The 15,279-nt window shown below is 39.8% G+C and overlaps 1 protein-coding gene across 3 annotated transcripts in view; it reads right to left on the reverse strand.

Annotated features, from left to right (window-relative positions):
• The window catches only part of foxp1b (forkhead box P1b), a 325,147-nt gene that overhangs the window by 13,385 nt on the left and 296,483 nt on the right, over window positions 1-15,279 (reverse strand). For all 3 annotated transcript variants that reach the window (XM_072684908.1, XM_072684909.1, XM_072684910.1), the window contains 4 exons: window positions 13,886-13,969; window positions 7,755-7,944; window positions 5,828-5,904; window positions 4,913-5,014 (listed from right to left, as the gene is read on the reverse strand). In XM_072684908.1, coding sequence (XP_072541009.1) covers window positions 4,913-5,014; window positions 5,828-5,904; window positions 7,755-7,944; window positions 13,886-13,969 — 453 coding nt within the window. The remainder of the gene's footprint in view (window positions 1-4,912; window positions 5,015-5,827; window positions 5,905-7,754; window positions 7,945-13,885; window positions 13,970-15,279) is intronic.

The following is a 15,279-nucleotide window of genomic DNA, read 5'->3' on the forward strand; positions in this document are numbered from 1 at the left end:
GCTGTTCTATTTGTGCTGTTCAAAGTGTGCTCTTCAAACTGCTCTTCTATTTGTGCTGTTCAAACTGTGCTGTTCAAACTGTGCTCTTCAAACTGCTCTTCTATTTGTGCTGTTCAAACTGCTCTTGTTACGGTGCTTTTCAAACTGTGCTCTTCTAGTTGTGCTGTTCAAACTGTACTCTTCAAACTGCTCTTGTATTTGTGCTGTTCAGACTATGCTCTTCTAACTGTACTCTTCAAACTGCTCTTGTATTTGTGCTGTCCAAATGGTGCTCTTCTAATTGTGCTGTGTAAACGGTGCTGCTCAAACTGTGCTCTTCAAACTGCTCTTCTAATTTTGCTCTTCAAACTGTGCTCTTCTAACTGCTTATCAAACTGTCCTCGTCTAACTGTATTTGTTTTTTTGTATTTATTTCATATTCTTAAAAATTAAGCTGTTTCAAAGGGTTCTTTGTTTTTTCGATGCCCTAAAAATCCTCAAATCCAGAGGTCCATAGTTTGGCAGCTTCCCCACTCCAACACACCTGGATTAAATAGTCTGTTAACTATGAGATGTAGTGGTTGTGCTTAAGAAGGGAAATGACTGGCTCTGGCCCTCCAGCTCTGGATTTGAAGAACGCTGCCCTAAAGGAACCACTTTCGGCCTCTGTGTAAGGGATGTGTGAGTGTGAAGAACCTGTTAGATGTCTTTAATTAATATAACGTTTTTTGTCCCACAATAAAAACTTGGTTCTTCTGTGGTATGGCCAAAATAATGACTTGCAGCACCTTTATAAGTGTTGAATAAATATAATAAAACAAATACAGTAAAAAGGTTGAACTGGTTAAAGTGACGGAGATGTTGGTTAAAAGAACACAGTCAGAAGAAGAATGTAACACAGTGTTTTTACATTCAAAGCCACCTGTTCTCACTGCTGAGAGAAATCAATTCAAACAATTTTCATGAGGGTTTTGCACAGCACTGAAGGTCTAACATGGGTTTCAAGGCCATGTTTTTCCTTTATTGTATCACATTAAAGTATGCTCTCACTGGAATCCCTCATTAATGCTGTCAGGTTAGCCTCGCAGCTTCCAACTTTTTCTCCAAACATTGAAAAACACAAAGGAGCCAGTGATCAGTGGGGCGACTGTAACAGACCACCTTAGACTGCAAACAAAATTCCAGACTGCACAAACAGTTAGTCAAATAAACACGACTCTTGGCCCGTCACTCTCAGCTGTGCCTTCAGCCCCCGAGGCTGAACAATGAGGGGAAACTACACCATTCTAACAGTCTTCGCTGTTTGCATGTTCATAATTTACCTTTTCATCAGGTCCATTTGCACTGTACGCCGCAATATTTAGTAAATAAAGCGCTCATTGACAAATGGCTGTGCATGGCAGGGCTGTCAGCACGGCGCTTTATCATTTGCTTGTGGTAAAAGTAGGAGATAGTTCATCATTTCCTGCCTTGATGCAAAGCGGAAACTCAAACGCTTGAGCTCAAATGCAAATATTGTACAGAAAAAAAAATAAAATAAAATGCCGGCAAGAGGAAAACATCCTACTCAAGTGACCAGATGTCCCTCAAAGCTACTGAAAAGTGTCCAGAGTAAACGTCCAAATACTTTTTAAATAAACTCCTGAAGAGCGCCCCTCGTCCAGCTCTTTGTAAGGATCATTAAGTTGAATTATATTTGGAAAAAAGCTTTTTTTCATGTTCTTCTGAATGTGGAAAAATGCAGTAATAAAACGCTGAGTTCCCTGTTTAGGGATCGACGCTGTGAAACAACGGAAGATTCCAGATAATCTAACGCTGGGACTCGAAGTTTATCTCTCTGTATCTTTGTATTATTTGAGTTTTTCCACCGTCAGTGACCTTTTCTCGCTGTGTGGGTACACTCTTAAAAATGAAGAAAAGGTGCTACAGAGGGTTCTCTGAGCGAGAACCATTTTTGTGAAAGAGCTTTAAGGCTTTTAAGGCTTTAAGAAGTTTTTTATCCACTGAAAGGTTCTTCACATCTCGTACCCTCTTGAGAATAAAAAGGGTTCTATGAGAGAAGCCTAAGAAGAAATTTTAAATGGGTAAAGACCCTTAATGTTGACTTCTTTAAATGCTCACATCTCTTTTACGAAAATGGTTCCTCTATGGCGTCACTCAAAGAACCCTTCGTAGCACCTTTGTTGTTAAGAGTGTAAGAGATGCGAGTGTGGAAAAACCTTTAAATGGCTGCAGAACCTGAACAGCAACTTCTTTAAACCTTTAGAAGGTTCTCCACGCTCACATCTCCTTCACAAAAGTAGTTCTTCTATGGCATCGCTCTAAGAACCCTTTATTTTGAATATTTTGAGAGTTACTGTAAGTGTGAAGAACCTCCAAATGGCTGAAGAACATTTGCATTAACCTTTTACACCAAACAAAGGTTCTCCACACTCAAATCTCAGTCACAAAAATGGTTCTTTATAGAACCAAAAATAGCTTTCGCTCAAAGAACCCTTTTTTCTAGCACTTTTATTTTTTTAAGTGTGAAGAACCTTCAGATGGCTGAACTTTTTACACCAAACAAAGGTTCTCCACATTTTCACGAAAATGGTTCTTCAATGGCATTATTTAAAGAACCCTTTGTAGCACCCTTATTTTTAAGATTTTAAGAGTTACTATAAGTGCAAAGAACCTTCAAATGGCTGATCTTTTAAAAACCAAACAAAGGTTCTCCACATTCACATGAAAACGGTACAAAACATGGTTCTTTAAGGAACCAAAAATAGCTCTTGCTTAAAGAACCCTTTGTAGCACCTTTATTTTTTAAGATTTTAAGAGTTACTATAAGAGCAAAGAACCTTCAAATAGCTGATTTTTTTTTACATCAAAGGTTCTCCACATTTTCAGGAAAATGGTTCTTCAATGGCATCGTTTAAAGAACCCTTTGTAGCACCCCTTATTCTTAAGATTTTAAGAGTTACTATAAGTGCAAAGAACCTTCAAATGGCTGATCTTTTTTAAACCAAAGAAAGGTTCTCCGCACTCACATCTTGAAAACAGCACAAAAAATGGTTATTAATAGAACCATAAATAGCTCTTGCTTAAAGAACCCTTTGTAGAACCTTTATTTTTTAAGATTTTAAGAGTTACTATAAGTGTGAAGAACTTTCAAATGGCTGATTTATTTTACACCAAACAAAGGTTCTTCAATGGCATCGTTTAAAGAACCCTTTGAAGCACCCTTTATTCTTAAGATTTTAAGAGTTACTATAAGTGTGAAGAACCTTTAAATGTGCAAAGAATCTTTACACTCATTCTTTAAACCAATAAAAGGTTCTTCATGAAAATGGTTCTACAATGGCATTGTTTAAAGAACCCTTTATAGCACCTAGTGTGTGTGTGTGTGTGTGTGTGTGTGTGTGTGTGTGTCAGTGAGAGAGCTGGTGTTTATTACTGCAATCATGTGCCCCTATGGAAGAGCTGTCAGTGTTTGCTGAAGCACAGAGTTAAGAAGCTGAGAGCTCACACCAGTCGCTCTCGCGCTCGCTCTCGTTCTCGCATTTTACTCCCCTGTCTTAATTTCACCTTCTGTTTCTTTGCCCCATCTGGTTTTACTCTCCCTGCTTCTCTGTGCGAGTGTGTGTGGTCCAGGAGAAGGTGTGTGTTCTCTGAATCCTCTGGCAGAGGAGGTGCCGACTCCGGGCCCGCAGGGTTGGGTGATTTCTCCTCTCGACAGCTGATTCACCTCATCCCTTAATGACCAGGTTTAATACGTGTGTTAGAGCTGAGAAATCAGCAGCCCTCCCAGAATGGAGCTCGATCAAAGTCCAGCTATAAACGTTCGACCAGCTCAGAAATGGATGGGACTTCAGTAAACATTTCCCAGTACTCCCAGTTTCCATCCAACTATCTAAACAGTCCTTCATTACAGTAAATCAGGGGAGCTGCGGCTACAGGGTCTGGAGATCTGGAGAAGATCGGCACCTAACCTGATGTGCTCTAACCACCATCATCTCAATCATTTTAACATATAAAATATATTCAGTAATAATTAAAATTAAAATAAATAAAAAATAAAAATTACACTACACTATATGGACAAAAGTATTGGGACACCTGCTTATTCATTCATTGTTTCTTATTAAAATCAAGGCCTTTAAAAGGAGTTGATCCTGCTTTTGCTGGAGAAATGGAAGAAAGCTTTCTTCTAGATTTTGGAGTTTGGAGCACTGCTGTGAGGATTTGATTGCATTCAGCGACAAGAGCGTTGAGGAGTGAGGTCAAGATGTTGGATGCTGGATCACCACCACCACCACACCTCATCCCAAAAGTACTGGATGGAGCACAGACAGCTCCATCCTAACTCCAGAGAGTTGAATTCTGTGTCAGCAGTGGATGCAACTTAAAGTGGCTAAATGCATTCATTAGAAGGGGTGTCCACAAACATTTGGACATCTCACTTTTAACTGTATTTATTCCACACTCTGAATAATGAAGGTAAGGAGCAACAAAGAGTTCTTTGAGCGATGCTGTAGAAGAGCCACTTTTGATTTTTGAGAAGTGTGGAGAGTGTCCACAAAGGCTAGCCTCACAAACCTGTTTCTTTTTTGGGCTTTTAATACATGCAAAACCAAACGTGCAGCTCAGATAAAGCCCTAAAAGGCACAACATCAGTTTTAAGGACCAGATTTTCTTCACCGGATCACATTAAAATATGCTTTTAGATGAATCACTCATTAGTGCAGTCGGGTTGGCAATACAGCTTCCAACTTTCAGAACTTTCCAACATCTCAGAAATGGACCAGACTTCACTAAACAGATCTTTTTTTTTCCCTCACTGATGTAACCATATACAGTCTTGTATGCAGCTGGAATGGAATGAAGTACTTATTAATGTTAATGCACATTAAGTCAGACCAGGAAGGAGAGAGAGCAGGAAACGAGAAATTACCTTCCACGTCGCTGCGTTCCGCCTGAAATATGCAAACATTCGCGTGAACCAGTTGTATATCTCGTTTAGTGTTAGCTGTTTTTCCGGTGACTCAAGTATCGCCTGAAAAAAAACAACAAAAAAAAAAGCACATAAACACACAAACGCTGATAAGCAACAATTCATTTTCCACTTCCGTCTCAAAGCCCAGCTTAAACAAAGGGAGATAGGGGGTTTGCGTGTACAGGCCACGTTCCCCTTAATGGGGCATGTAAAACAGGCCTGTGCTGATCCGCTCCCAGCTCCCAGCTACTTTGTTTACCCGCGTTTTTTTCTTCTTCTTTCTTTTCTTGCGTGGCCTCATTCAAATGCCGCCATTTGAATACATCCTTTCCACGCTAAGCGACCAGAACAAGCGAAAACTATTTCGTGGGGGCCAGATTACAGCGTGCCAATTATCCCCAAGCCCAGATTAATGCTTGCGCGATGGCAGATTAGCGGGCTGGCTCCGATAATTGACTGGGCATCTTAAAGACGCTGCAGCCCCGCTGTTGTGTGAAATGAATTTGGTAATAATCACATTGGCTGTAATGCTTCATCAAAAGCAATTGTTATATATGAGTTTTTTTTTCTTTCCTTCTCCTTCTTCCCCCCGCACCCTGCTCTCTGACTGGCGAGCACCCTTGCGCCCGTTTTCAGATGGCTAATCATGTGTCGCGGGGCTAAATTGTATTTGAAATTTAACTGGGTAGGTTTGGAGAGAAAGAGTGAGAAAAAAAAGAAGTTTAAACAAAATAAGCTGTGTGTGTGTGTGACTGTGTGTGTGTGTGTGTGTGACTGTGTGTGTGTGTGTTGAATATTTATATGGTCTTCTAAGGCATGCACAGAGTGAGGCTGCATTAAATGAGCCTCGAAGAGGAGGACACCAGTGCTTACCTGTCGTATTAACGAAGCGTACGTGAACGGAGGACGAACATCTGCATTCATGTAGAACTCCTTGTTTTGGCCGATATCTGTTACCAGGCAACACAAGATAATTACAGTCTTAGAAATGAGCTCTCTGCCAACACGAGCTCTTCTGGCTTTGAGAACTGTCCTCTGTTGGTGTCCTCAAACAGCTTTCAATGGATATTTGTTTAAAGATGCAAGTGCAGAGAACCTTTCTAATGTTTTAAGAAGCTTTAGAAGATGTAGAAGTATCAGGAAGGCTCAGCTATTAGAGCTCCGGGCTATTGATAACAGGGTTGTGGGTTCGATACCCGGGCTCAGTGGCAAGCTGCCACTGTTTGGCCCTTGAGCAAGGCCCTTTACCCTCTCTGCTCCCTGGGTGCTGGCGTCGGCTGCCCATCGCTCTGGGTGTGTGTGTTCACTACCACAGATGGGTCAAATGTGGAGGACACATTTCGCTAGTGCATTTATACACTCTCCAATAGCTGTCAGCAAAAGGGATTCGTCTGTGGCACCTTTTTAAAAGAGCGTTTTAAACATTTCTACTGTTTCAGGAACCTCTATATAACGTAGAGGTTTTAAGAAGAACCCTTAAATTGAGTTAGAACAAACACAGAACACAATGTGAAGGTTCTTAAACCTTTAACAGGTTCTTTATGCTATTTTTAAAGAGTGTAAACACACTATAACCAACCTTTTCAAAGTTCTAAGAAACTCTACATGCTAATTCTAAGAAGAACCCGAAAACGCTTTCCTCTTTTAAAAGGTTCCTCACCCTCTCCAACATCTATCAAACTGGGTACTCTAGGGAGCCAAAACAATTTTGTACAGAACATAAACACACAACACTTTTTTTACTGTTTCAGGAACCTCTATATAACGTAGAGGTTTTAAGAAGAACCCTTAAATTGAGTTAGAACAAACACAGAACACAATGTGAAGGTTCTTAAACCTTTAAAAGGTTCTTTATGCTATTTTGAAAAAGTGTAAAAACATAATCCCCAACCTTTTCAATGTTCTGAGAAACTCTACACAAGTCTTTGCTCTTTTAAAAGGTTCCTCAGCCTCTCCAGTATCGATCAAACTGGGTACTTCAGGGAACCAAAAGTTCTGTAGCACCACACGTTTTTGTAAAGAACATAAACACACAACGTTTTTCCTGTTTCAGGAACCTCTACGTACTGCTGATTTTCCAGGAAGGACCTCCACTAATGCTGCAAATGTTCTTCAAACCTTCTAAAGGTTCTGCACGTTCTCAAATCTCTGTTAAACATGGTACCTCAGAGAAACAGTTGTTTATCTATCTGTTTCAGAACCTCTACATAATGTAGAAGTTCCAGGAAGAACCCTGAACCTGGTCTAGATTTTACACCAGATGAGCTCTTTCCAATCTCTTGGTACTTAAAGGAACCAAAAGGGATTCTTCTGATTCTGAGGTACCACACATTTTTGTAAAGAACATAAACACAACTATTTCAATGTTTCAGGAACATTCATAAAATGTGGACGTTCCTGGAAGAACCCTTACATGGAAATTACATTGAAATCTAGACCAATGTAAGGGTTCTTCCAGGAACCTATATATAACGTAGAAGTTTTAAGAAGAACCCTTAAATTGAGTTAGAACAAACACAGAACACAATTTGAAGGTTCTTAAACCTTCAAAAGGTTCTTTATGATATATTTAAGAAGTGTAAACACACTATACTCATGTTCTTAAAACTTCTACGTTATACAGACGTTCCTGGAAGAACCCTTACATTGGTCTAGATTTCACTTTCAACTTTTAAATCTCATTTTCAAACATGGTACGTTAGGGAACTAAAGATGGTTCTACTACAGAACCACATACGTTTTTCTTAGCATAAATAATAAATCTAATGAATAGACATCAGTCATGTTAAACTCTGAGTACCTGGAGATATGGGCATGTTGTACTTGTCGGTGTAGCGTCGGCGGATGGGTCCCACGGTGTGTAAGCTGGTGGGTGTTATGACTGAGTGGGCCTGGGAGAGGGGTGTGAGCGGGGCCGTGGGCGTGGTGGGTGTCTGGGGCAGGCTGAGGGGCGGCGAGGCCGCGGGGGCCGACTTGGAAACCAGGTTGAGCTGGAACACAAAAGAAAAAGAGGAGGCAGGATTGGATCAGGATCGGAGTGTTAATCACTGGTTGGCTGTGCGGGATGATGCACACCGGCCTGCTGCTGCCGCCGCCACTGCTGCTGCCGCTGCCGCTGCTAATTGAGAACATGCCCTTCAATCAACCTCAGGAGCTCTGAGAGAGGAGGGCGGCGCACCAGTTTACACATGTTGGTAAACACAAGGAGCTCTGGGTGAACTGTCTTTCTGGCCTTTCTCATTGCAGGAGAGGTGCAGTTACACCTTCCCTGTTGTCCCTTTTGTTTGATTTGCTGGCTTCCCCCAGTTCCCCTCTCGCTCTCGCTCTCTCTCGGAAGCAGAAGCAGTCTTGCCGGCTGACAGCGTTTGTTTCCCACCCCTGAGAGGCTCCTAATAAGCCTGAGACAGAGAGGCCAAACTAGACTAATTACAGGCTGCAACTGTATTAGAAGAACCCTAATTAGTGGCTACTTATGGAGGTGATACCGTGATTAAACGCTACATCTAAGTGACCCTCCTCAGCAGGGGCGAGCTGGGGAAGGATTCTGGAGTAGTGTGGAACGTTCTGGAGAAAGAGGGCATCCAGCTTCTTCTTTATCAAGTGGAAACAAAAGGACGGGAGGGGGGTTATTAGTAATAATGGCTTATAAGGTAAACTAATTAAGCAGTGAGCTCTAAGTGGTACAGTGCAACTCCCAGCAGCTGTGCTGGCTTTTCAACACTGCTCTTCTACTGGAGTGGAAAATTCAAGCCTGACCCGGTGCTCTTGCTATTAATTTGTGTGCATGTGTGTGTGTGTGTGTGTGTGTGTGTGAGCGCTCGTGTGTGTAGCAGCTAATGACACAAATACATATTTCCCTCACCAAATTGTTCTAATTGCTAATTTGCTAAAGGAGGCCATGTTTCCAAATTAAACATGATTTCTGTGAGGTCTACGACGAGGGAGGGGGCGAGGGAGTAAGAGAGAGAGAGAAAGAGGAGTCGAGCGCGAGGGCGAGAGAGGGCGCGGGAAGGCGGGTTTTAGGCCGACAGGCCACAACTGTTCCCAGATTGTGCTAACAAATTAATGAAATGTCAAGGCTGTCAATTGCTTCAGAGGTATCAGATGTCTAATTTTGCACGATAATGGCGCCGCTGACAGTGTAGATGGGGGGCAAGGCAGGTGAAAGCTAACAGACAGTGTTTAACATGTAACCCCACCAACCCCTCCTCACCGTCCGCACACAGATACAGCGCGGCCTGTACAATTACCACACGGCCTATTAACGCTCATTACCATCCTGATGCCCTGTTTGATGGACAGGTATATAATAAAGAAGCGGGGACGGCTGCTGCTGACGAATGACTCATCCTTGACACGGCATTGTCACCATGCACATCTAATTGTTTTGTATTTTTGGAGGTTTTTCCTTTCTTTTTTTTTGTTGGAAGGGGTTAATGGGTTTCCTACAGCCTTTCACTCCTCTCATTTGTGTTACATCTGGAGAAGGTTCCTAAAATCCTTTGTTGTGTGAGGATTTATGATATATGTGGATATCTGCTCATTAATTAGGGCTTTAAAAATTTACATAACCGTCATTTTTATTTATAACAGTTATAAATAATGTTAATAGTCATCACTGTCAATCATAAGCAAGCATATCTGGGCTTCTTTGCTTAAAAAAAATAAAAAAAAAATAAAAAAATAACAATAGCTGCTATGTTTTATTTATATTTATTGTCACTGGAGAAAATATCTTCATGAACGTGTTGATATTACTGATACTTTTTTGATCACAGACTTATGATCCTAACCTGTGAACTTGTGATGATCGGGTGAAACACTACCCACAGATAGCTGCTCATTAATTAGGGCTTTAAAAATGTATATAACTGTAATTTTTATTTAGAACAGTTATATATAATGTTAATAGTCGTCACTGTCAATAGTAAGCAATCATATCTGGGCTTCTTTGCTTTTAAAAAAATTAAATACATAAAAATAGCTGATTTTTGGGGTGTGTATTTATTAAGGCTGTACCAATACATTGAATGGCATTGAATATATATATGTTTTATTTATATTTATAGTCATTGGAGAAAATATCTCCATGAACGTGTTGATATTACTGATACTTTTTGATCACAGCCTTATGATCCTAACCTGTGAACTTGTGATGATTGGGTGAAACACTACCCACAAGGATTTATGGTTTATGCAGATATCTTTTCATTAATTAGGGCTTTAAAAATGTATATAACTATAATTTTTATTTATAACAGTTATAAATAATGTTTAAAGTCATCACTGTCAATCATAAGCAAGCATATCTGCGCTTCTTTGCTTAAACAAATAAAAATAAAATAAAAATAACAATAGCTGATTTTTGGGGTGTGTATTTATTAAGGCAATACTTTGAATGGCTTATACATGTATGCAGATATCTGTTCATTAATTAGGGCTTTAAAAATGTATATAACTAATTTTGATTTAGTTATATATATATATATATATATCAAATAGTTATATATACTGTTATATATAATGTTAATAGTCGTCACTGTCAATCATAAGCAATCATATCAATATTTATTAGGGTTGAATCGAGGTACTGAATGATCTTATATTGAGGTTTTATTGATTATTTAATAAAATATTGACAAAAGCATTGATCTGATTCCAGCACTACAGTCCTAACTTGTGATCTTGTGATGATGAGGTGAAACACAGGGATTTATAATTTATGTGGATATGTTATATATAACTGTAAAAAAGTGATTTTCCTTGTATCTCCAAAATGTCACTTTTACAGGAGAAGGAAAAAAAACCTTTTTAACTTTCAATGGAAGTCAATGTAAAATATTTAGTCCAGGTCAGTTTGGAGCATTTCTATTGATCCAATGTGGAATTCTGTAATTTCTGACCCAATCTTAAAATCAACTGCCAGATTCACATTATTATTATTATGAGATATATATATATTTTTTTTATATTTTTAAGGTTTTTGCTGGATTCACTAATCTGCACATTTCTAATAAGAACAGCATTTTAACGTAGCTGAAAAAAAAAAAACATCCCTTAGAGAGGCAGATATTTCTGTACAGCACACACACACACACACACACACTCTCTGCTGTGGATTAGCCAGCTTTGTTTCATCCATATTCCTCCATCATAAATGGTGAGTAGCCCCCACAATAGGCCAGACAGCCGCGTAATGGCCTCCTCTTTGTTTCCGTCACCATTTGGGCGCTTTCCAGTGCGGCCACAAAAAATGAGACTTCAGACAGAAATTAATTAAATGGTAATTGGTGATCTAATTATACTGGCTTTGACTCACCAAGCTGCTAAAGAAATAAACAACAGAAAAAAGAAGGAGAAGCTGAAGCCTGGGCTTAATTACGGACAGTGAAAAGGTCAGATTTCTGACAAGAATGCTTAGTGACACACACTCAATGGTAAACACACAGACAGAGACACACACAGATAAACAAGCTTAGCCTGAGGTGATGCTTCTCTTGACGTCTATGAATTGTTGATAAATAAGACGTTTGAGGTTAACGTGCCAGAATAATAAGTACGACTGCACAGCAACGTCTCATGTTTATTAATATTCACAACCGGGTAAACTAATATTATTCCATTAAAAATATTATACATATATTTGTTTCTAAAATGGACAAAAGTATTGGGACACCTGCTCTTTCATTGTTTCCTCTTAAAATCAAGCAGTTGATTGTCGATTTTGTTGGAGAAACTGTCTCTACTGTCCAGGTAGGAAGGCTTTCACTGCTGTGAGGATTTGATTGCATTCATCAATGCATCAAGAGCATTGTTAGTGAGGTCAGGATGTTGGATGATGACCACCACCCCACCTCATCATCTTCAACTCCCCAACTCATCCCTAAAGTATTAGATGGAGCTCCACCATCCATCATTCCAAAGAACACAGTTCCTCCACTGCTCCTCAATGCTGGGAGGCTTTATACCCCTCTACTAGCTCATGCCAGGCATTATTAGGCAGCATGGTGCAGCCAATAGGTCCAGGATGTTTACCTGCTCCAGAGAGTCCTATTCTATCTGCAGTGCTTAATATTCATTAGAAGGGGTGTCCACAAACATCTGGACAGTCTGTTCAGTCTGGTGTAAAATGCTTGGATAATAAAAGGCAGCTGATCTGTGATACAGTGATCCGCCTCGGCGGTGTCGTTCCCCCGGCTTCCCTGCACACAGGTCCTACACGCCCTGAGGGACGCGGTAGCACGCTAACAATGCTATCAGTGTCCTCGACCACTTTCTCCACACAAAGGTCTGTGTCAGTGTGTCTCGGCACACGCTAATCCACACAATCTCTGTATGTGTGTGTGTGTGAGACAAAGGCTTTAAGGAGCAAGCTATTGTCCAGCGCTGTCTCAGGGCAGCGTGCTGTAACTTTCTAGCCCCTCAGCTCGTCAACAGAGGAAGAACCTCCTGCTGTAAATTAATGATTAGAGTAGCTCAGAGGACTACAGGGGGTGGAGGTGGAGGCAGAGCGTTTGTACCATTTTATTTTTTACAAGCTTTTTCACACTATCCCATTTAACTAGGGGTCTAAGTTTTAGGGTAGGACTGCCACTAAGGAAAATAAAGGCAATAATATGAAAAATGTTGTTAAAAAAATAAAAAGGTGCAGAATTTCTGAATCTATGTAGATTAGCAATCCAACACTAATAAAAAAAAATTTGATTCATTGATAACAACTCTGCAGCGTAGGTGGCTCTATATACAGCAAAGTCTAATTTAAGTAATCATATCTGAGCTATTTCTGCTATAAAAGTTAAACAGCAACATCTGCTTTCAAGAGTTTGTATTTATTAGGGTTGAACCGATATATCAGACAGTCGATAATATCAGCTGATCCTGATGTTTTTAGGTTTTATTGGTATTGAATAAAATATCAGGGATAACATGTTGATATATATTTATATATAATATCAATTATAAAATATATAACTAATATAATCAGATACTGTTTTTTTATGGGCTGTTACTACTGAGGAATAGACTTTGAGAACCGCTCAAACTCAGTAGCTGCTTTTCCAGATTGTGTATTTATTAGGGTCGAGCCGATATCATAGACTGGTATCATATCATATACTGGCTGATGCTGATATTTTGAGGTTTTCTTGGTATTGAAGAAAATATTGCCAATAAAATGTTGATAATTAGCGTTTAACAAGAAAGATAGATAAATAGATAAAAAGAACAAATAGAAGAAATTGTCATTCCAAACCCTCTGCTCTACAATAATTAAATTATTTTATACTATTATTTTAAGTTTATAAGTTTATTTTACGTTATTTTTACGTTTATTTTAAATTAAAAAGTGTGGTATTAGATAAATGATGATACTCATATCTGCAATTTAAGTACTATTTAAATAAACTCAACAGATCAAACTCAACAGGATGTTTTCTTGGATGAAAATGTATTAGGGGGCTGAACCCTAATCATTATATTGGATGACTAATAACACATCTTGATGTTTTAAGGTTTTGACGAATATTGAAGATATGGTTTATAATTAGTGACTTTTTCTAACTTGTGATTTTGTAACATTGGATGGAAAACACAAACCACACATTTATAAAAGCATGTAAAATGTACCATGAAATATGAAGAGTTAATAGAAATAGAAGGAAATAAGTAGAAATCAAAATATTTGTATTATTGAAGAATCAGAGATCATGAAATTTACCATTAAAGCACTGTTTATATATATAAAAAACATGCATTCAAAGTTATAGGACCCTTAAATCTGAATCGACCACAACCTTTTATATGGGTCGACCCCTAATATTTATAGCTCCACTGCTCCTCAGCAAGGGACGTCACTCTGGTGAGAATGCACTTTGAATTTCTCACTGAAATAAAAGTGGAGAGAAACTGAGAGATGACCGTGGTGCTACTCACTGGCTGTGGGGTGGGTTTGGGCTCGGTGGACTTGACGTGTAGGTGAGTCATCATAGCTTGCAGACGTTCTTTGTCTTTCGCTAACTTTAATGAAGAAGAGAAAGAGAGAAGAGGCAAAAGAGAGGTAGAGATGAGCAATGCTGCAGAACCACAACAGCCCAACTTCATTACAGTAGCTCACTTTAGCAACATCAGCTAACAAAACAGCAGACAGCTCCTTGAGGGAGGATGAAGATACAGTATGTCATAAAAGCTTTACACGACTGCCCTTGACCCTGACCCGACCTCTACCAAGGCTGGAACTATCACAAGAACCTTGATAATCAGAGATTCTTCACCCAGAGGGAGCCTACACCCAAATCTCATCCTCCGTGACCTCTCAAATTGTCCCTTTCTCTCCTGGCTTGTCGTGGATGCCAGTTCAAATTATGGAGATTTGTGCAGGGTGGAGATGAGTCTTCCTAACTTTCCCAGCTTCCCACCTCTCAACCCCCACCCAAATGTTTGAAACTATCCAGAAAACTAACACAGCTAAACACAGCTATCTCTGGCACACCCTCTTAAACACACCAGACTTTTTTTTTTTAGCTCCTCAAGCTTCTTCTCTGTTTGCCAAACCCACACATAAAAAAGCCTAATTCTGTTTGTTCTGCTGATCCGTCTGAAAGGGCTGCATTGCTGGGCAAGCGTGGATAAACAGACGCATACAGTAGATGAACATACACATGAATCAAGCGATTGTTCTCTGCATATTCACTTTGATGTGTGAAAGGGGGGCGGGGCTAGGGTTTGGGCTTTGGAAAGGGGTGAGGAGTGGGGTTGGGGAATTTAAGCAGAGATGCAGGATGTTCTAGGTGCGAAGCGCTAGACTGCTCTTAAGACTTTCAAGGGCCGCAGCTTTCGCTCATTCCTGCTAATCTGCTCTAATGGAACATCAGTGTGGAAACATCACCTTGTCTCCCTTGAATGCATGCATAACTAATATCCTTATGCATATACATTAGGTGCCATTATGACAAAAAAAAACGAAGAAAAAAAAAAACACTCATTGCATGTATTAATCAAGAGTACGTTCGCAGTACGTTTCCTCCGAAATGCGGGGAAAGTGTGTTTTTCCATAAAACGGAGCGTTATTAACAACTTTCCTCGATCGATATGCAGAGCGACACCGAGGACGCCCGCTGCTGTTGCCGTCTCGGTGTCTCGCTGAATGTTTTATTGTGGTGCCAAACAGTTAAAAGTCGTAAATGACTTTAAAACCCAGTAAAATTCAAAATGTAATTATCTTCTGGACTAAGGCCCCAGGCCCTCCATATATCTTTGGCTGGCTGTCATGCATACATAACACATTTTTAATGACTGGTTACTCACAAATGTACAAAATAATTTCATTT

The sequence above is a fragment of the Salminus brasiliensis genome, chromosome 7, assembly GCF_030463535.1.
Source record: "Salminus brasiliensis chromosome 7, fSalBra1.hap2, whole genome shotgun sequence".
Taxonomy (NCBI): Eukaryota; Metazoa; Chordata; class Actinopteri; order Characiformes; family Bryconidae; genus Salminus; species Salminus brasiliensis.